General features: G+C 37.0%; 1 protein-coding gene across 5 annotated transcripts in view; it reads left to right on the forward strand.

Moving 5' to 3' along the window:
• Positions 1–23,917, forward strand: part of ptbp3 (polypyrimidine tract binding protein 3) — a 132,934-nt gene that overhangs the window by 105,012 nt on the left and 4,005 nt on the right. For all 5 annotated transcript variants that reach the window (XM_039759514.1, XM_039759513.1, XM_039759516.1 and 2 more), the window contains 8 exons: positions 186–296; positions 3,797–3,971; positions 5,976–6,050; positions 9,113–9,252; positions 17,140–17,173; positions 17,867–17,959; positions 18,423–18,639; positions 23,744–23,821. In XM_039759514.1, coding sequence (XP_039615448.1) covers positions 186–296; positions 3,797–3,971; positions 5,976–6,050; positions 9,113–9,252; positions 17,140–17,173; positions 17,867–17,959; positions 18,423–18,639; positions 23,744–23,821 — 923 coding nt within the window. The remainder of the gene's footprint in view (positions 1–185; positions 297–3,796; positions 3,972–5,975; positions 6,051–9,112; positions 9,253–17,139; positions 17,174–17,866; positions 17,960–18,422; positions 18,640–23,743; positions 23,822–23,917) is intronic.

The raw sequence follows: 23,917 nt of genomic DNA on the forward strand, positions 1-23,917 counted from the left end.
TAATAGACTACACATTAGTAACCTTGTGCAGCCCTCCTTATAAGTGTAGACAAAGGCGAATGGAGTGTGCACATAACATGAGCAGTCACATTTTGTACTAAGTTACATTAGCAAGATGAAGTATTAACAAGGGAAAGCATTTTACATGTGCTAATTGAATGTTTCTCTATGGTTTGGCCTGTTAGATCTTCTCTAAGTTTGGCACCGTGCTGAAAATCATTACATTCACAAAGAATAACCAGTTTCAGGCTCTCCTGCAATATGCTGATCCTGTGAATGCACATCATGCCAAGATGGTGAGTACTATCCACAGAAATGGTCAAATCCTGAAATTAATATAGCATATTATGGAATGTTGTCTAATGATATTAATTAGTTCAAATGATGATTGTTAATTTACGGAAGCCCACAAGACGTGTGAATATCATTCTTTTTAATTGTTTTCTTGAGATAACGAAGTAATTTTTTCAGAGATCTCAAGAAAACAAGTTAACCCTTAAACTGCCACATGCTTTAGGGTTAATGCACCACTGGGCGCCAAATATTTTTTTGCTGCACTTTTTAAGTAAACGTCACAATTCACAAAGAAAATGTGAAATTTTAATGAGCGCATTTTTTTACATGCAAAGAGCATCACACTGCAACACATTTTACACACTGCAATGAACTGTAAAAACTATAAAAAGAAACTACTGCAACAATCAATTATTATATGTGCAAGGTACAACTGACGCCATCGATGAAGTTTAGTAAATCACAGAGCCAACTGCGCTTGAACTGGCTGCACGCAAGCACACAGAGGCCAACGCAGGCTCGTCTAGTGCAGCGGCTGAATCCCAGGGACAGTGAGGCAGCAGGGCTGCAGTGGTCATGAGCTGGCTGCCCAATGAATATACAGCACTGACTGATCAGCCCCGGCATACTGGCAAATTGCTCTGGGAAGAAACTATAGCCGGTTGCGGAGTTCAGTGAATGTACGTCGCCGAATATACTCGGCTCTGGCATGCTGGCAAATTGCACTGAGACATGTCTATAGCCAGTTGCAGCATTCAATGAATTTTTGTCGCCAAATGTATGTCGCCGAATATACTCGGCTCCGGCGTGCTTCCAGATTGCATTGGGAACCGACTATAGCAGTTTCTGGCGGTTTAAGGGTTAACATTTCCTTCTTGCAGTCTTGCTAACACATGACAACACCTGATAACAACAATGCTAGCAACTGATAAAACCTTTTACATTACAAATACTCTAAAAAGATTTTGCCCTTCAATATCATTTAACAACATATAAACACCTCTCCTTAGTCTTTTCATGGTTTTTTATTGCTGTTATCACACTTATTTTTACATTTTTTTTGTTAGAATGTTTTATGATCATTAATTGGGAAATACACTTTTTTCCTTTTGAGTTGAAAATATTCATATTAGCCTTCTGTCTTAGTCATGCTATATGTTAAGGTGCTACTATTTTTGGGGGAGATAAAGCCACCGAAATACTTTACTTTTTTTCCAGTTGAACTATGCCAGCAATTTTATAAAAATACATTGCCTTTTAATCTTAGAAAAGGTCATTGAACTCGGATTTCCAGCTAATGAGTGAAAGTGGATGATCTATAAATTCATGAGCAGTTTATAAGAGGAGTCTACTTGGCCAAATGCTCTCCTCTATGCTGAAACCTTTTTTTTACAACAGTTGGACAGTTTTACCATATTTTCTAGCACTCGTTTTAAAATTAAAGTAATCCACATCGTCCGCCATGTATCCTTATGTTAGTAACAAATGTCAGTTATTATTTTGAACATGCCTGGCTTATAAAAGAAATGCAAACAATATGAAAATATTCGCAGTTAATGTTATTGTAGGGTTGTTGAATTTTGTTTCTAAGAAGTGGATAAATGAATAATCCGTAAACAGAAGGTATGCTGGATTTCTCTAGAATTTATCTGTCAGGATTTATAAAAGTTTCTTTGCTTCATAACCATCAAAGTGATGAGATAATGAGCGGTGAATAAAAGATGTGTCTTAGTCCTGGCTCAATAACCAGTATGTCTAAAAATTTTTATCAGTAAAGAGCCACCTATTAATGGAGAAGACGTGAAACACCTACAGAAGAAAGGCTCTGCAAAGTTGACATGATTACCCACCATTCAATCTTTGGCGGCTGTGACATTGTTTGACCACCAGGAAACAGCAGAGAGAGGCGCCCTGATTTTTCTATTTGACTCTGTTAATGCACATCTTATAGCTAATATTCTCCAGATTCACAAGAAAAAATTAACAAGTTTAAAATTGCCTTTTTTTTTCTTTCAAACGTGCCGACATTTATGTGTCCGATATTGTGAGCCTTACCTATAAAGCAACTTTTGATTTAACGCATATCTGAATATTCTCAAACATGCCTACTTTGATTGAGGCTGTTTGGGGGACTACGTTCTACACAAGAAATAAAGGGGCAAGGTAGCAACAAGCCCTGGAAGCCATGCCAGTGCGTCACAGGAGCCACTGACCTGCACGCTCCCATTTAGAAGGGAACCATGTCTTTGAGATGTGGGAGAAAATGAGAATAGCCTCTGAGAAACAGTATGTGCAGGTGGCCATACGCCAAATTCAAACCTAAAACTCATAACGACTACGTGACTGAAATTGACTCAGTTTATTATATTGTGCAGTTTCATTTATTGTTCATATTACAAAAATGAAACACAAAATAATACACAACAAACAAAATGTTGAGCAGAAATCACCGTGAAATATGTCCTGATTGATGGATATCATACTGACTTTAGTAACATGTGAGGAGCAGGTTCATTTTTACTTGCTAAATCTTTCCATTAATTTAGGGTTGGTTTGAGTTTTTTGTGTTTTGTGTGTGTTTTTTTTTTTGCTTACCATATATACTCACGGCTTTAAACCCAAAAAATCGATCATAAAATCAGACCCCAACTTAAACGCCTGTTCAAAAATGCTTAATTATTTTTTTTTTAATCTTCTTGCTTCCTTGCTTCTTTCAATTTCGCAACAGTTTCTCAGACACATTGAATTTTGTTGCAGCAGCGCAGTTACCAATTTCTTTCGCCATTTCCACCACTTTTAATTTCAAACCAGCTTCATATTTTCTTCTTATCAAACGCTCCATTGTAGATAAGGGAAGCTCTTACGATAAAGGTGTATGACAGTGTAAGATACGAAAAACACTAAACCGTGCAAACTTCACTTCGGAATAGTTTGGGTATTACCGGTCACGTAGGCACAATACATGGAAGAAAAGGCTGTGTGCTCCGCAGTTACTCTCTCTGGTGGGCGGTAGCATATTGTAATCTCTTGGACCAATAGCGTGAGTTTTCCGCATTCGGCTTATATAACAGACATTATAAAATCCCAGAAATTATACGGTCCTGACTTATCCCCGGGAGAACTTAAATGCGAGTATATACGGTAATTATATTTTGTGTATAGTATGAGGAATAACAAATGAAAACAAAATGTGATGGGACATTTAAATTAATTAATCTTATCCCAAATCACTTCCTATCAGACACATTTTTGATCGTTTATTTAAACTTTCTTCCTACTCTGTGAATTGAATCTTTGTTTCTTTTATTTAGCTAAATATATTTCCTAGACTTAATGTATCTATCTATCTATCTATCTATCTATCTATCTATCTATCTATCTATCTATCTATCTATCTATCTATCTATCTATCTATCTATAATGTTTTATATTAAAAATCCACCTTTCATGTTTAACTAACAATATGGCAGGAGCTGATTTATGTTCTGTTGCTGTTTTTTAGACACTGGATGGGCAGAACATTTATAATGCCTGCTGTACTCTACGTGTGGAATTCTCAAAACTTACCAGCCTTAATGTAAAATATAACAATGATAAAAGCAGAGATTTCACTCGACTAGATCTTCCATCTGGTGATGGCCAGCCCAGCCTCGACCCTTCGATGGCTGCTGCTTTTGGTAAGAAAAAATAATCAATTTGAATACAATTAGCCGATATCTAACGGAGAGCCGTTCTAAGATACATAATGTATGGTATTTATATGGACTCCTGAAAGTTGCTTAAGACCGAGTTTTGAGTTTTACTGCTCTGTTATGATTATGTACAAATAAACTATAATTTAGAGGATAGTGATAGTTTGATAGTAATTTTAGCTAATTAATGTTTTTTAGGATTTATATTTTTGTCAATAATATAAACATTTTGTAAAGTAGAAGTGTTAATGGTTTCAAGGCATTGGAACATTCCAGTCAAATTCTTTACAAAATATTTGCAGTTGTGTAGATCTCAGGACCAGCATTCTGCAGGCTAACTGTGTCAGGTGATGCAGTTTTCCAGTGATGTTAAAATTGCGCTTCTGTGGAGAATTCCGTAACGTGCATGCACTAGGCCATGACTCACACCAAAGGCCAGATAATGCCTTACGCACAGTACCTTTTCAAAGTGACACTCGCTGTACTCCCTTTTCTCTTGACTGCTTAACACATTTCAACATGCTTGTTTGCAGTAAGTTGCTGACATACAACACTGACTCCTTATCCAGTCCATAATCAAAAGAAACAGGTACTCGGTAAACATTTGTGTTTGCTGTTCCATATAATTTGTCATTTATAAATTGCTAGCCCAATTACTCCACAGTGTTCCTTTAAATTTGATTGTTGACTTTGACTAAATTTGAATAAATTCACATTATTAATGAAATTCATTCCATCAGACCTCATTGTGCTCTCACTGCTATTTTACAGAATTTAAAATCTGTAATTTTATTTTATCTATGTTTGCATTTTTTTTTTTAATTGTTACATTTTAACTGGGATGTTGCAATGGTTAGTGCTGGGGCCCAACAGATCCAGTGCCTTAGGTTTGACTCCCACATCAATTTATCATTCTGTTTCCAGTTAATCTTAAATTGACACTTAGCTGCTTAGCAGATGCTTTTATCCAAAGCAACTTACAAAAGTGGTCAACATAATCGAGCGTTACAGAACAAAGTTGCAAGATTGATCGTCACAAGTGTAGAGCTCAGGACCAAACGGAATGCACAACCAGTTAATCTTTACTGTGTTATAAGATCCTGTGAAAGCCATTACCATTTAGACAGATAACACACAGGAAAAAGAGTCATCTTCAATGATTTTGTAAAAACAGTGATGAAGTTGACAATTTGGAGGTGTGCAGTTCGTTCCATCATCTCAAAGTGCCACATTAAAATGGTATCACCTGGTGCCATTCACTTGCCTGAGGGGTGAGAGGGTCCTTATGAGCGCCTCCATGTATATACTGTATAGATGCTGCCCCATTGACTACTGTGTTGGCCACCCTTAAGGATTTAAACTCCATGTGTGCTGCTGTAGGGAGCCAGCGGAGTGACCAGTAAAAGAGTGACATGCTCTCTTGGCTTGTTGAGCACAAGATGTGCCCTCGCATTATGAATCATCTGTGGTGGCTTTAGTCTAACAGCATGTCTTTGAATTATCAAAGAAAGCTTGACTTGAATGAGCACATTGAAACAAGATGGCTGCAAGGCTGCACCACTACAACTGTAAGTGCACTAACGTAACGTACGGCCCATTAATGTGTCAATCCAGCAGCACCCTGTTGATTTCTTATAGATGACTGTTTGGATTTGCAGTTGTTTATGTGAAGTTGAAAAACATCTTTATTAGATTTGGGAAATGCATCAGAATTTTGGGATTATAATGTATTCCTGTGTGTCTTATTTTAATAGTTCTTATAATATATTTAATATGTAAGATATTTAATAAGAATAATACATAAATTGCCATCAATTGGATAAGCAGGTTTAAATAATCAGATTATTCAAAATGTTACAAATTAGCTTTACAGTGAAGAAAGTGTATCACAGGTATTAAAAAGTTACAATCCTTGACACGTTTGACATGGTATGTTACATTTTTTTAGTTCAATTATTTTGTAAGTACTGTGTTTTTAACTGCCAACAGGTGCTCCAGGAATTATATCTTCACCCTTTGCAGGGGCAGCTGGGTTTGCTCCAACTATCAGCTTTCCACAAGCAGGTATGGAACCAGTTATGGTAGAACTCCAGGGTGGTGTTTGTGAACTTGCATTATACCGTAAATCATCATTGCATCTGAGGAATCATTGGGTGCTCACAAGAAGCATTTTGGCTGACTGTCGACTTAAGGAGAATTAGAGAGGGACATTTTCCTACTGATATTAATAAGACTGCTGTGGTAAAAGTGAGAAGTTTTAGGTTCATATGGGTCCATGTCACTAATAGCCCCCCAACATGTTAAATTTTTAGGTGACTGGGGAGTTGAATTTGCTTACTTGATAACCCCACTGATGTACAGTTGAACACTGGAGAGCAGAGCACTTGCATCACAGTCCAACATGGCAACTGCTCTTCAGCAGACTACAGGGCCATGCATCAGGTTGTTCAAGTGGCGTGGGGCATTGCTGGGACTACTCTCCTATTGCCACAGGTCATTTTTGAGCAGAGACCCTAAAGTAAGCACTTTCCACCATGTCAGACCCTGCGGTCCATGCCAAAAAAATATATATATATTTCCATGACTTCAGCAGGAGATATTGTAGAATTCAATTCCATACCGCCAGCTGTGAGAAAAATCCTGCATCATCAATCTATTTGTTCTACCTATGAGATAGCAGTGGGAATTTTATATTATTATACTTGAAATTTATTATTATATTATTTATTTATTATACTGTTTGTTGTTTGTCAATGTTACATTTATTGACCTGTACCTGTTACATTAAGTTGTTGTAATTTCTGCAACAAATGCATCAAAAAGTATGCTGAGAACAGGTAATATCAAGGAACAAAACAATCATTTAAATGCAAAAATACTCTATACTCTACTATTCTTAGTTATAGGAAAATATTATTTGTAAAAAGTATTCACAGTGGCTAGAAAAAGTATATAATCACTTGGTTTTTGAGTTAATTGGTCATAAAATGTGATCTGATCTTCATTAAGTTACAAGTACAGACAAGCACATTATCCATCCATCCATCATCCAACCTGCTACATCCTAACTACAGGGTCACGGGGGGTCTGCTGGAGCCAATCCCAGCCAACATAGGGAGCAAGGCAGGAAACAAATCCCAGGCAGGGCGCCAGCCGACCGCAGGGCACACACACACACACACACACCAAGCACACACTAGGGACAATTTAGATTTGCCAATGCATCTAACCTGCATGTCTTTGGACTGTGGGAGGAAACCGGAGCACCCAGAGGAGAACATGCAAACTCCACACAGGGAGGACCCGGGAAGTGAACCCGGGTCTCCTAACTGCGAGGCAGCAGTGCTACCCACTGCGCCACCGTGCTGCCCCAAGCACAATGTGCTTACGCTAATAACACACAAACCTTTATAAGCTGTCATGTCTTTATTGAACACACCCAATCAATAGTCACATTGTGTTGTGAAAAAGTAAGAGAACCCTTGAATTTAATAACTGGTCCAACCTCCTTTTGTAGCAGTAATCTCAAACAAGGTCTTCAGTACTTGTGGGTCAGACCTGCACAACGTTCAAGAGGACTTTTGGACCATAGTTCATTACAGACCTGTTTCTGCTCAGCCATATTCTTAGGAAATCTGCCATGAATGGGTCTCTTGAAGTCACACTCTCGGTTGAGTTAAGGTTTGGGATCTGACTGGGCCATTCCAAAATGCATCTTTTGTCTTTTTAAAATAATTGTTTAGTAGATTTGCTTCTTTGTTTAGAAATAGTGTGCTGCAGCATCACCCAATTTGTACTGAGCTTCATTTGGTGGGATGCCACTCTGACATTATTACCCTGTGGGATACTTCGATAAACTTACAAATGTATTTAACTTGGGGATGGCAAGCTTTGCAGGCCCCATGGCAGCAAACCAGCACCAAATCATGATGTTTCATCCACTGGGATGATGTTATTTTATGTTGGTTTGCAGTGCCCTTTATATGCCATAAGTACAGCTTCTTATGTTTCCTGAACAACTGAACCTTTGTTTCCTCAATCCATCATATTTTTCCAGTTGTATTGTAAACTTTCAAGACGATGTTAGGCAAACTTCAAGCATGCAGAAGTGTTTTTTGTAGAGCAGCTGCTTCCTTCTTGTTTTTATGTCATGGACGCCGTGTCTGTTCAGTATTTTTTGTATGGTAGACTCATGAACAGAAATGTTAACCTGTTCCATTGATTCCTTCAGGTCTTTAGCTGTTACTGTAGGTTTATTTTTTTACTTCATTGACCATTCTGTGTTGTGTCTTTCAAGTCATCTTGACTGTATGTCCACTTCTGGTGAGTGCAGCCACACAAATAAATTGTCTCCATTTATGCACGATTTCTCTAACTGCGGTAACACTGTAGCAGTGCATGCTCCTCATCCTGACCTGTCAACCTGCAGACTGACAGATATCTGTACACCCTTTACACCATTATGCAGATGAGCAGTTCTTGATCATAGATCTTCTGACATCTCTATTTTGTATTTTTATAGGTCAAAGTGTCTCTAAGCCACACCTCTGATCTCATATCATTGGCAGGACTCCAGTTTTGCCAACTCCTGCCTCCAATTAGCTTTTATCAAAGTCATCAGCCTAGGGGTTCATTTACTTTTTCCAACCTACACTGTGAATTTCTGAATAGTATACACAATATGTACAATAACAATGCAATTTTTATGTTACTAGTTAAACCAGACTGCTTTTTCATTATTGTAGCATAGATGAAGATCAGAATATATTTTAAGACAAATTTATATATAAATGTGGTTATTTCCAAAGGGTTCACAGTAAAGGAGGTGTTTTGATGCAGGTTAACATTTTATGTTGCAAACATAAGTAGAAAATATTGAAAACAAATTTGTTGTTATCCATCTTTATAAAACAAAATAACTGATTATCAAATTAGCTTTGAGTTTTTTTTTTTGTTCAAAGAATCTCTAAGTTTTATAATCTATTATCTTTTATTTTAAAATCCAGTTTTTGCAAGTAGCAGATCTCATACACATTTATTTTATGGCACATTATTCAAGTGTTTCATTAAAGTGTGGATGGATAACCTATGCAGATTTGATTTGATTTATTGATTTATTTCTTCAGGTCTTTCAATGCCGACTGTTCCTGGACACTTAAGCCATTTGGCTATTCCAACCTCTGCAGTTGCTGGGCGTGTAGCAATTCATGGCATTGCCCCTTCTGCAGTGCATTCAGTGCTGCTAGTCTCCAACCTCAATCCAGATGTAAGAAATCATGTTATTTACAGCCTTCTTTTTCAGTTCCTGCAACATTTGTGTTCTGTCTGTAACTGGGATTCCACCCTTTAACAAGAGATAAAGCAGCCAGGAATATTTGTAATCAGCAGTTTGATATGGATGACAAATATATTCATCCCTCCATTCATTATGAAACCCTCCTGATTACAGATTCAGCATTAAAGAGGTTAGTTAGAGCACATCTTGATATTATCAGGTGCAACGAAGGGCAGAATGGCAGTACTTTACAAAGTAATACTTACACACACACCCACAGTCATTCACACAGGCGAATGTACTTTTACCAACAAACTTTAAAGTGCGAGGGATTTGTAATGGATTGTTTCTTTTAATACATATCTGTTTCAAAAACAACCTTTGTGGTGTAATCCTGGGCAACAAATTACTGTGTAACCCTGACCAGACTGCACTGCCTGTGCTTCAAGTCATTAAAAAGGCAATTTTGCCCTGGTCTTAAACTTGGCTTGGGCAAAGATGTTTAATGTATGAAATAACTAGGGATGTTCCAATCAGATGTTTTTAGGACCAAAACCAAGTACAGTGACCTCTCCTTGGTCGCGGGGGTTGCGTTCCAGAACCCTCCCACGAAAGGTGAAAATCTGTGAAGTAAAAACCATATGTTCATATGGTTATTTTTATATATTTTAAGCCCTTATAAATTCTCCCACACTCTTGTAAACATTTCCCGCACAGTTATACGGCATAAACCCTTTGTATTGTCTTAGATATTAGGTAAGATTTGTTGAAATTATGTATGTAAACACACTGTTTATATACAGTAAAACCTAACTATTATTTTAAAGATATCAAGCGTCTCCGATATCATATATGTTACAGCCATTATGATAGACAGGCCACCAGCAATAAATACATACAATGCAAGAAAAATTGTATACAGTAAAATGTGTGTACAAAGTACTGTATGTAGAAAATTAATTATGGTTACTCACCAACAATGACACTACGACTTGTCTGATAACAATGAGTTTAATATTACTGCACAACAAAGGAGAGCGTTACAGCTTTTCTAAAGGAGCCTCTTCAGGCGACTGTGTAGCACCGCCGTTGTTCTTCTTCCGGCAGTCTTCAATCCAAATCCCTAAAGCAGATTTCATTCAGACTACCACCTTATTACGTCCACTTACAACTTGTTTTACGCCCTGGTTAAAGGACACTGCGGCCGTCGATCTTGTATTCTTTTCCTCCCTTATAAATAAAAAGAATCGTGGACTCATTGATGCAGTAATGGCGTCCTACAGCAGTGTAGCTGTTCCCTTTCTTCAACATATCCAAAACTTTTACCTTTTCGGCAATCGTTAGCATCTTCCATTGGCGCTTGGGCACGGCCCCTGAAGCAGTAGCAGGAGCAGATCGTTTTGGAGCCACAATGAAGGGCTTGACTACACACAAAGATAAACAGAAAAGAGCACAAAAGTTAACTCTTTACACAGCGAAACACATTGATGCTGAATGAGCGAGACGAGACTTCGTGGTTAACGCAGTGGAATCAAATTCGGCGCTCTGTCGCTGAGCCAGTCAGCACACAGGAACTTGACTGCGTGCTCTGATTGGGTAGCTTCTCAGCCATCCGCCAGTAGCATCCAAGTAGAAACCTGCGAAGCAGCGAAAAATCTGTGTTTATATATTTAGATATGCTTACATATAAAATCCGCAATAGAGTGAAGCCGCGAAAGTCAAAGCGCGATTACTGTAATCAAGTTCATGTTACTAGAATTGACTAATTCTGGTTTGATTTCTTTATCTATCTTTATCTATCTATCTATTTATTTATTTATTTATTTTTTTATACACTAAGCTCTTGTATAACTGGACATATAGAATACTTTATGCTCTTTATTACAGTGGTATTTTTATAATTGCACTGCAGATAACCGGTGTTACCTGTTCATTTTTTCTTAACAAAATGAAATTCTGTATGCTTATTGTTTAATGACCATAATAAATATTACAAAAATATATAATCTCCTTAAAACACTTTTTTAAACTAATAAAACATGTACAAAAGTATTTATTTATAATATTCATGCCATAAAACAAAAGAAAATTTCTTTTCATAATTACAATCCATAATTCTAATAAAATGAAAATACAAAGGCCAAAATGCTTAACAAGTTTACATGTAAAAAAAGCTAACAGAGTCTGTGTGTGTGTGTATGTTTGTTTGTCCACCATACAAATCTGCACTGGGCGTCTGATCGGCGCCAAACTGGGCATGGGGCTCCTATGTGACCAGGAGAAGGTCATGGGGTATGTTTGGTTCGGAAAGATGTTCATAGTGAACCGAGGGCACCTTTTCACCGACACATCCTTCGGCACACGTCCCTGTACTTAAGATGGCCGCACGTTGCAACAGAACTTCACCGCAGCGCCATCTAGCGGCAGCTTTAGTCCCCGTGCGTCTGCCGTATCGATGTAAAACGTGAACAACCCAGTGTGCGTGACTCGCTGTAGTGCTGTATTTCATTTGCCAACATCCATTATGTGGCAGCAGATTTGAACAGAGACTTGCCTGAAAAAGACAACATCCTTCCCCCACCATTTTCCCCAAACGCAACAGTGGTTGTATGTCACTTCTCTCTGTAGTTAGCATCACCAGAGTCCTTTACATAGCAGCATGGTTCAACATAGACACTCCTTACTGTGTAAAGCCACTCACCTTTGGGTCAAGACTCTCTATCCAGATATTATTGAAGCAACTATCATGACATGTTGCGCAAGACATACAGATGTTTTCATACTTCTCACCACAAAGGAAAACAAAAAATATAGTGTATCCAAAGGCTCTGGAATGAGCACTTATATTACCTATTACAATAAAATGTGCATCAGAAAACTGTTTGTTCTATTTCTGTATTCTGTTTCTTTTGTTTCGGAAAGTCACCGGTTAAAGATTCCCGGGCAATGCAGGGTACTCCTGCTAGTAGTTAAATAATGTCTAGGCACAAATGAATAAGAAATGCAGTTTCTAAATAATCAAAAGAAATATTTTTGTACTTTTAAATAATACAATAATAAAGTGATTTATGCATCTTATTAAGTACTAGCTTCGCAGCGATGTCGTGTGTTAAAGAAGTTATGAAAAAGAAAAGGAAACATTTTAAAAATAACGTAACATGATTGTCAAAGTAATTGTTTAGTGTATTTGGCGGCAGCGTCACGAAGTTGTTTTCATCTAGCTGCCTCAGAAAATGTACCACGACGTCTGACACGCCTCCTTTTTACTGTTTTCTCACAGCTTGGATTGCTGCTGTCATAATGGGTTTGAGTCTATATATATATATATATTTTTATATATATATATATATATATATATATATATATATTCATATCTATATACATATACATATCTACATATACACATATATATGCATACCTATCTACATCATATATACACATACATACATACACACACACAAATTATATGTGTATGTGTGTATAAATACAATTTAGATAGGTGTGTGTATGTATATATATGTATATATATATATTTATGTATATATATTTATGTATATGTATATATGTATGTATATGTACATATATATGTGTATATATATATATATATATAAATATATATATACAAACATACACACAGATATATGTATGTGTATATATATGTATGTGTCTATATGTGTGTGTATAGCTTTGGTCACTGAGTACAAGGGAAAAAAAGTTATTAAACAGTAAAACATTAACGTTTTAAGAAGTACAGGTACATTGAGCACTACTGGAGTGGTTGCGGGTAAACTACATTTTAAAGACGGTGTAACAGAACAGGTAAGTAACTAACAGCAGCTAAAATGTATATGGATCATCTCGGTAGTTGATCCCTTTTGAAAGGCGCTACACGACGGCTGTGGTATAGAAATTACATTTTCTATGTGAACGTCCAAATTTCTGCGCATTTAAAGAAAATTAGTTTTGTGTCCTCTGCAGTGTTAAGAGAGAAAGGCTTTGGTTTGGGATAAAAGGAAAAAAGGTGTAAAGAAAGAAAACTTGCCTTTTTCTTTTATATAGTATAGAGAGATGAGTTCGCTGACGATATGAGCGCCTTTTGGGGACAGTCGCAATGGGTCTTCTGTAGACTGGTGAGACATCCCTGCCATTAATCGGCTGTGATGGCACTGTCAGTCCTCCACTCCTGTGCGTGTCTTCATAATCCGAGCTGACGACCTCATAATCGTATACGTGCAAAAGAAAGTGCGAATCGCCTTAATATTAATTTGCCGCAGTGTAGAAAAGGGGTCCCGTGTTTGCACTTCTCTGGGCTATAGCTCAGGGGGAGGATGAAAAAGATTAAATATAGAGATTATATATAGCAAAATACCCGCGCCTCGCAGCGGAGAAGTAGTGTGTTAAAGAAGTAATGAAAGGAAACATTTTAATAATAACGTAACATGATTGACATTGTCATGAGTGTTGCTGTCATAATATGCCTGCCTGAATAAGTCACCCACCTTACTTTTTTACCGTTCATTTAATCATGGCTAGTGGCAGAAAATTATAAAATGGAAGGAGGATTACACTGAGTATGGCTTTACCAAAACAATTATTGATGGCGAATCGATTATTCATAAAGCTTGAATTGGTGATCTGTTTTTCTGTGTTAACCTCATATTTTTTCATACTTCTTCTCAAACCAAGGGGGTGCGAGGGTAAAATGAATCGAGAAGAAAAGGAAACATTTTAAAAATAACGTAACACGATTGTCAGTGTAACCTTTTGTAAGTAATGCCTGGAGGATTCAGTGTGGAAAAACTCTAGAGACAGCGTGTGTATTAACTTGTGGATTTTTCTGTGAGTATTTGGTGGCAGTGTGACGAAGTTGCTTCGGAAGACGGCGTTAGCCGTGGAGCTCAGCTCAGAGCGAAATGAGGTGAATGGGAGGGGAGATGATGATGTGACTCCCCCACCCGCCTTAACTGTCAATCCCCCACAAACACAGTCTCTCAGAATTTGTATAAGCACAGCCTTTGACCTGCAATTTGAACTTAGTTAGAAAGTGATCAAAACTGTCGTTTATACCCTGCGTCCTCTCATTAAACTTGTATCCCGCATTAGCCGTGGGTATGACAAACGCCAGCGGCAGCCTGTCTGTGAACTTAATTTAAACTTTAGTTTTACACTGTGCTTTGTTTCTGAAGTAGCTGCAGGCATGAATATGCTTGTACAGTATGTGTCACTCGCTCGCTTCTTATTGTTTCGCTGCCTTCTCAATTGTATAATGCATGTTTTCTTCAGCGCTTTTTGGAGCTCTTCCTGGTGTTCTTCGTAATGCGTTGACAGTCCGTTCACGTGATTACGTGGGAGGCGTGATGATGTCACACGAAACTCCTCCCCCCACAGCCATCAAGCTCAACTCCATTACATCATATGGAGAAAAATAGCTTCCATTTATGACCATTACGCGTAGAATTTCGAAATGAAACCTGCTTAACTTTTGTAAGTAAGCTGTAAGGAATGAGCCTGCCAAATTTCAGCCTTCTACCTACACGGGAAGTTGGAGAATTAGTGATTAGGGAGTCAGTCAGTGAGGGCTTTGCCTTTTATTAGTATAGATAAAAAAAACTACAAGTATTTGTCATTGCCAAAATTGAGATCCAAAGGACATATATATTAAAAAAGTACAAAAATTATGTGGTTGCATTTACAGTATGATTGCACAGTGGGTAGCTGGCTTTCAACATTAAATGAGATTCTGGGGACTGTAACTGCATTTGTTAAGGTAATTACAATGACGTGCATATTATTAAAAAAATAAAACACACAGTTTGCATTGAACCACTAACTAATGTAAAAGCACAATCAGAATGCATAATAAGTATTAAGTCTGTCCACCCCCTCAGAACAGGGTCCTGAAATGTACTGTTAGTGTCAGTGATGTAGTTGTATAATGTCCAAATATAAATTACATGCAGTGAGGAGTCTGCTTATTTGAATTTTAGAATTTGTAGATTGCTTGGGATAAAAGCATCTTCCAGGCAAATAAATATAAATGTAAAATTTGTATTGCACTCTATTTACTCAAAAGCTGTGTCATTGCATGGGAAAGTTTAATGCTCGTCTCTTTGTTTATTTTGGATATAAACTGTAAATGATGGATCTCATACAGTTGATTTATATAACAGCAAGTGTTCATTTTTTAAAATACAGGTAAAATTCTGTTACAACGAACTCCCAGAGACCTAAAAAATATTTTGTTGTAACGAACTTGTTGTTACTGTACGGCTTTCTTTAACTTGTGTCCAGGCATTTGTAATCATTTCAATAGCTTATTTTGCGTTAATTTTAATCTCCTCCTGCCTACAAGTTATGCTGAGGAGAATTTTTCTTAGCATTTCCTTGCAATAATACATTTTCAGGGTGCGAATGATGCCCAAATCCAGTGGCTGAAGCGCTGCCGTGCAGTTGGGTGGGAGGAATTCAACACGAACATTATCTAAAAGTGGAAGCATGTTGTGGGCAGCACAGTTATCAATCAGGAGCTGAATCATTATTTCTTCTTCATATTGTGAGGTTTCTAAACTCTTTTGAGACCCCAAATTGGGAATGACACGCTGAAGCGCGATTGTAGCATCTGTGGAAGATTGTTTGTCTGTTTCTGGGGCAGGGCAATAGGAGGCTCACAGCGGTGCAGTGAAGCGCCACAGAAGCAAATCATAAACGAGGGAAGTCCCTGTCTTGCACCTCAAAACACAAGGCTTAGACACAGCAGTCAGGCAGGGTCATGGCCAGGTCAGTGACCAAGTAATCTTGTTATATGCACTTACAATTTACGTGCTCCTAATCTTGCATCACCCATCGAGATCTTTTCTGTTTACTTTGGTGGAGAGACGCAGCATATCTGTGAGCCTGCTATTAACCCGTACAGACGCAGCGATCGCACTTCGGGACACTCTTCAGCATGTAGTCCAGTTGGGTGAGGTCCCAAGAGAGTTTACAAACCTCACATTTTCCTGAATGAGTACCATATTAATAGGAATGTTTCTTGAATGAGCATCACTGAACCACATCGAAACTGCTTTTTCAATGTCTTCAAATGCAGCAGTTCACATACGTTTGCAACCCGAGATTTTTTTTACTTTTTTTGCTCGGTCTTTCAAGAAAGTTGACAGTGTCGATGGCGAAATTCCGAATTCATTGGCAACGTCTTTTTTCTTTTTGCCGCAATCGAGAGCTGCAAAAAATTACAGTTTTTTTCTTTTCTAATGTGAAATGTTATTGTTTTTTCGTATCTGCCATTTCTGTAGGAGGGTGACAATGAGTTAAATTCTAATGGATGTTTTTCAAATCTTGACGAGCAATAAGCAAAAGGTATCTCTGTAAACCACCAAAAACAAAAAAGGCAAAAAAAAAAAACAGTACAAGGAAAGTTCGAAGAATGAAAAAAAAAAAAATGACTGTGTTTCTGTTTGGGGATCGTTGTGCACAACTGAACTGCGGCCACCGGACTAACTGCTCTGTGGATGATTCATTCAGGCATTTCAAGGTCTTTTGGGCACTTCGTTGGAATAAAAGTATCTGTTGAATGTACTTCGTAGTAATGAGATTTCCATAGACTCGTGTCACATGGGGAAGCTGTCGGGACCATAAAAATACTTCGTTGTGATGAAAATTACGTTGTAAAGATGTTCGCTGTAATGGAATTTTACCTGTATTCAGTTCTTTACAGTGTGATGCTTTTGTTCAGGTAACCGTTTACTATCCAAAGCAACAATAGTTTCCGGAAATGCCACTGTATCTGTAGATGATGTACAGTATATTGTACTTGTTGGAAAATAGTATTTGTGAATTTATATCTAGCTTTTTATTATTAATTTATTTTTTGTTTTTCAGAGTATATCACCTCATGGACTATTCATCTTATTTGGTACGATTCGTTTTATTTACTGTTTTTTTGCTGTAAATATTTGCTTGTTGAATCATTTTAAACAAATCGTATGACCTATCTATATATAGATGTACATAGTATGTGTATGCACGTACAGTAGGTACATAAACATTGTATATGTGTGGGTGTGTAATTGCAGTTTTATACATTTTTTACTTTTTTTTCCCAATTTAGAAATTTCTTTCCTGTTTCTTTTACAAAAGTGTTTCAATGTGTTCACCAGCTTGTTCTTCTCAATCAGGTGTATCCTGTTGGTGGTGTTGTCATGTAGGCCCAGCCAGCATGCAGACTGTTCAGTTACTCATGGACTCCTTCATTAGAGTGAACTGCTTAAATGCTGGAATAAAGGAAGCATTCAGTCAGTACAGCATACATGCTGATAACAAAATAATAAACTGGGAGTGTGTATGAAAAGAAGGGAAACCACTAATGTTCTTTGCAATCAGCAAGGACCAGAGGGTCTAATTACTGAGCAGCACCAAAGATAAAGAGGGCCTTTAGAATGTCATGAAAAAGTATATAAATAAGGCAGTAGAGTTTTACAAGAAAGTGCTATGGTTTATTGCAGAATGAACATGCATAACAATTCACTTACAGTACATTAATAATAATCTTATTTCTTCTAATTCAGCTTTGGCTGTAACACATATCTGCATATTTTTCTGCCTACAGGTGTTTATGGCGATGTGCACAGAGTGAAAATCCTTTTTAATAAAAAGGAAAATGCCTTAATACAAATGGCCGATGCAACTCAAGCTCAGCTGGGTGGGTTGTTTTTTTGAGTATAACAATGATAACATTACTGAACTATTAAAAATATTATCTCTCTAACATGCATGTGTTTTTTATTGTTGCATGAGTGGTATGCAGCCATTGTTCCCCATGCTCAGTACAATATTAACATTTGGTTTTAGCCAAAAAAATGAAATTGTAACTGTAGTGTCCATTACCCTAAAATTTTATGACCCCATAGCATCCATTTTATTGAGAGACTGAAGTCAAAAACGTGCTAATGTACTGTGGGACTAGTGATTAAAGTAAATACGTATGTAAGCAAATCCATTGTGTCCTTAATAAATGTTTTTCTTTTAATTAGCAGTTAATTATTTGCTGAAATGCCATGTTAAGAGAACTGGACAGTTCAAAAGTGAAATTTCAAATATTTTATATTAGTCATTTTAAAACATGCAGATGTTCTTTAAATTAATATTGTCTATTGTCTTTGCAGCAATGAGCCATCTAAATGGGCAGCGTCTACATGGCAAAGTAATTCGTGTGACTCTTTCCAAACACCAGACTGTTCAGCTTCCACGTGAAGGACAGGAGGACCAAGGGCTAACTAAGGATTTCAGCAACAGCCCTCTGCATCGCTTCAAGAAGCCAGGCTCAAAGAACTTCCAGAACATTTTTCCTCCTTCGGCAACTCTGCATCTCTCCAACATTCCGTGAGTTGCAAACAGTAATTTAGGTTGTTTTTTTTAAGAAAATATAGTACTTAGAATCTTGTGAAAAAGTAAGTACACCCCATTAAATATATTTTTTAATATTTGTGGACATATCAAGATTTGATCTTCATTTACAGGAAGGAAAAAAAACACACAATCTGCAAGGGTTCCATGGCCAAAAGACCACCTAACCCCAACTGGGCATTTAACCTAACGTAAATGTGGTTAAGTTATGTCTCATTGTATGCAGGCTTTGTCCCAGAGGACTTGATACAGTGGGTCTCATGGACACAATGGCTGCATAGTGCCTTGATCAGGTAGTGTTGGCGTTTTAGAAAGTGGAATACAATAATACTATTCATGTATGGTCTTGTTTTTTGTAGCTACTAAAAAGTCAAAATTAAAAAGTGTTTTTTTAGCAGTTTTTTAATATGATCCACAGTGTTAGCCAGGTGTATCTCTATTAGTAAAGTTTTAGTACATAACTGCAGAAGGCAGCCTCGCCACTTTTATGCTTAGGTCATAGAATAATAAGCAGACCACCATTAGAAGATCTAAGGGTATGACTTGGATTGTTGGGGGGCATGTATTGTAAATCTAGGTAGGTGCAAGATTATTAAAGGTTTTATACACCATTGGTAGTTTTAAAGTCTATTCTGAAGGTCACAGGTAAGCAGTTTCATGAAGCTAAAACTGGTGAGATGTGCTCAGATTTGCTCTCTCTCTCTCATTAAGACTGTTGCTCCTGCATTCTGGACTTACTGCAGCATATTAATGTGCTTTTGACCAGTTAAGAATGTATTTCAGTAATCTAGTCGACTAAAATAAAAGTGTGAATTAATTTTTCAGCGTCTTATAATGTTATAAAAGGTCTGACTTTTGCAAAGTTCCTTAAGTGAAAAAATACAGTCATAACAATTTGGTCAATGTGTGATTTTAAAGTTTTGGTCAGAGTCCATGAATACACCTGAATTTTTTAACTTGGTCTTGACTTTTAATGTTAAGGGATCAAGTTTACTTCTACTACCCTCACTATTTCCATGTTTGCCCACCACTAAGATTTCTGAGTTTTCCTTATTTAGGTTGAGAAAGTTACTACTCATCCATTCAGAAATACTAAGACATTGGATCAGAGTGTCAGGGTCATCAGGCGCTATGGATAAATAAAGATGTGTATCATATACATAACTGTGTAGTTCAGTACAATACAATTTATTTTTGTATAGCCCAAAATCACACCTGTTTTTTGACAGCCCACTCAGCCTTGACTCTCTAAGAGACTCCCCCATAAAAAAAAGTTGTAAGGTAAAAAAATGAAAGAAATCTCGGGAAATGCAATTCAGAGAGAGACCCTTTTCCAGGTAGGTTGGGCATATTGTGGGTGCCAAAAATGGGGTAAATACAGTACAGTACACAGAACAGAATGCAAATAATCCCCAGTACAGTGCATTAGCACAATAGCAATAGTACAAGAACAGAGCAAAATGCAAGAGTAGATGATAGCACATAATAGGATTCAGGTTTGTTCAGAGTCCTGGACACCTCAGCCATCAAGCTGCCTCTCTCCTACTGGCCATTCCACAGCTGAGTCAGTGCTGGACCGGCCAATCTGATGACAGGACCCTTCTACCCACTAATTCCAATGAATCTCTCTCAGAGATGACTTTTCCATAGGGAGGCAAATAACTTGGCATTAGGGCAGTGGCACCAAATGCCACATGTGTACCGAGAAGTGAATAGAAAAGGTGAGGGTTAGTAACACCTTAAAACTATTGCATTACTTGTGTTTTAGTGTTAATGACTAACAACAGAGATGCAGTATGCACAGCTAATCAGCAGCTCTAGTCAGGGTATACTAATCTGAACTAGAGAGTCTTCAGCTGGGCTTTGAAAGCTGAGACTGAAAGGGCATCTCTTATAGTAGTAGGCAGACCATTGCACAGCTTTGGGGGCCTGTAACTAAAAGCTCTACTTCCCATTGTTAATTTTATTAATCCTTGGAATCATACGCAGACTGGCATCTTGAGATTTTAATGTATGCTCTGTTTTGTAGGTAATAACTAGTTCAGTTAAGTAAGCCGGACATTAGCTTTATATTTTAAGAGTAGGATTTTGAAAATTGCTCTAAACTTTACCAGGAGCCAGTGTAAGGATTTAGGAACCGGTGCTGTGTGTTCGTATTTTCTTGTTCTTGTAACGATTCTTGCAGCAGCATGTTGGATTAGCTGGAAACTGTATAAAGTACAATTTGAACATCCCGTGAACACCGCAATGCAGTAGTCGGTCCTACTAGAAATAATTGCATGCATTAATTTCACAGTATCCAGCATATTTATAAAACAATTTAATTTCCCAACATTTTTAAGATGGAAGAAACCTGATTTAGACAATTTTATCATATGTGCTTTAAATGACATGCTAGTATCAAAGATAACACCTAGATTGTTGGCTGATTCAGTAAAACTAATGGCTAAATGATGACAAAATATTGTTGTGATCAGCAACATTCCCTCCAATAATTAACATCTCCGTCTTATCTGTGTGTAAAGACAAGTAGTTCTCATCCATCCACTCCTTTAATTCACTAATGCACCTACTCAGGTTTTTTTATTTTTAATAAATTTGCAAAAATCTCAAGTAAACTTTTTTCACGTTGTCATTATGGGGTGTTGTGTGTAGAATTCTGAGGAAAAAAATGAATTTAATCCATTCTGGAATAAGGCTGCAACATAACAAAATATGGAAAAAGTGATTCGCTGTGAATACTTTCCGGATGCACCTAATTAAAGACAACATCCGAGAAACTTCATTTGGTCTAACAGAAAGGTATAACTGGGTGTCCTCTGTGTACGAGTGAAAATGAACATTTTGTTTTCTAATGATAGATCCCAGTGGAAATTTGTAAAGCTTAAACAATAAAGGTCCCAGTACTGTGCCTTGCAGGACACCAAATCTCACTTCTGTGTATAATGGTGGAGCACTATCGGCACATTTCTGTACGTACTGGAATCAATTTGATGAATAAGAACTAAACCAGGCAAGGACATTGCCTCTGAGCTCAATTTAATTTTCCATCCTGTGTAGTAAAATAGAAGGTCAGTGGTGTCAAACGCTGCACTTAAGCCTAACAGTATAAATACAGTGGCGTTTCCTTCATCGGAGGATATCAGAACGTGTTAGTGCCGTTTCTGTACTATGACCAGTGCAGGAACGAAGTTGGAATTTCTCAAATAGATTGTGATGTGTAAGGTGTGACTGAAGTGAATTGTACTTTGATCACTTTTGATTTAAGGGGAGCCACTGCGTCCAGAGCATCTCTCAAGGTCATATTATAATTTGATACTAGCTGATCTATACTGTTTTCCACGGTTACATTTCATACTAACTGATCTGAAAGGTTTTCCACAATTACAAAGTATCTATAAATTTTGAAGCAGAATTGCAATCTAGATGATGTACTGTCTTGGTAAGGGCAGAACCAAATCAAATGTAATTAAGTAGTTGTTGGAAATAACTTCATTTTTATACTTTATATTTCAGCTCTGTAAGTTATGATTAAATCTAATGTGTGGTTATGAGTTGGACCTTTGACAATCTGATAAAATCCTACTGAATTTAACAAATACGTAAAACATTTGCTGAAAGTGTCATTTTTCACATCATTGTGTACATTAAAATCCCCAAACAACACTATATGATCATAATTTATAGCCAAACCAGATAAAGGTTGCCAAATTAAGTCATGAACAATGAATATGAACCTAGTGGTCTCTAGACTAGCACTACAGTTGTGCTGGAATCTGTTTTAATTTTTAAAATGCGTGCCTCAAAGGATGTCAACTCGACTGAATTTTTAGAAGCAGTTTGAGTTTTGTTACAATTAATTATTCTAAGGCCTCCTTCCTTGTGTTTTGATATGATCTGACCAAATGAAATCATGTAGATTTAAAAAAAGCAGCAGAACCAGAAAAGATCATTGTGGTACAGTGTATATAATGTCATGGACCTCCAAATAACAAACACCACAACTAACAAAGAATTTTTCAACCTTTTAAATAGGATTGAAACCAGTTAAAGACACTGCTGGAGAGGCCCACCCATTATCTAAGGCGATTTATAAGAATGCTGTGGTCTATGGTGTCTATTGCAGCACTTAAGTGTAAGACACAAGAACAGATGTGTGGCCTCTGTCTGCATTAACCCTCAAGTCATTTACTGGTTTAAACTTTACAGTTTCTGTATTGTGATTTGAAGTAAAACCTGACTGAAGCCCAAGGCTTGAATATTTGTTCAATTAAAACAGCTTTTTTTCTAGAATTTTATTTAAGAAAGGCGGTTAGAAATAAGCCTAAATATGATATGTGTTAATTCCACACATATTAAAAAAGAAAAAACACATTTAATGGGGTGTACTTTGTTTTTCACATGACTGATCTGGTGTGATATGAAATGTGATATGAAATGTGATAAAAATGCAACAGTGAAGAAATCATTTTCTTTGCCCTTTAGAATAATGCTTAATATTTGGCTCAGCATAAATGACAATCTTTTCAAGAAAATGGAACTTTAACACAGCCATTCCTGTCACTAGGTCAACTTTTCTACTTACGAGATTTATATTCATTTATACATCTTGTATTTCTATTAACTAAATTAAATAGGTAAAAATAATACAAATAACAACAAATATGGGTTGCTTTAACAATAAACATCCAACAGAGATATCCATACAGTATATCCATCCACTTTGCTAACCTGCTTATCCAAGACAGAATTTTTTACTTTGGCTGTAAAAATAAATCATTAGAACACGTAGTCTACTAATAAAAGTACTTGTCGGAAGAAAATCTGTGAATCTTTTCAAATCTAGATAATAGTGATAATTTACAGCAGGGCTGAATACTTTTGTAAGGCACTATATGTCTGTGGAATGTGGGTGGAAACTGAAGAGCTCCAGGAAAAGCCACACAGGCAGAGTGAAACCTTGTAAACGCTACACTGGCAGTGACTTGGCACCACTCATGGCCAAACTGTTTTGTATTATTTTTGTCATTTTTTTTTCATTGTTTATAAATTGCTTGTTTACTTTTGCAATTGTAAACAGACCCTCTATAACCGATGATGACCTCAAAAACCTCTTTGCAAGGACTGGATGTACAGTGAAAGCCTTTAAATTTTTCCAGTAAGTATCCTTAAATGATTACATTCTCATATTTCTACATAAGGTATCTTGTATCAGAAATGCATATTGTTCGTTTGTATAGTATGTCCTGAATTG

This window comes from Polypterus senegalus, chromosome 7, assembly GCF_016835505.1.
Source record: "Polypterus senegalus isolate Bchr_013 chromosome 7, ASM1683550v1, whole genome shotgun sequence".
Taxonomy (NCBI): Eukaryota; Metazoa; Chordata; class Cladistia; order Polypteriformes; family Polypteridae; genus Polypterus; species Polypterus senegalus.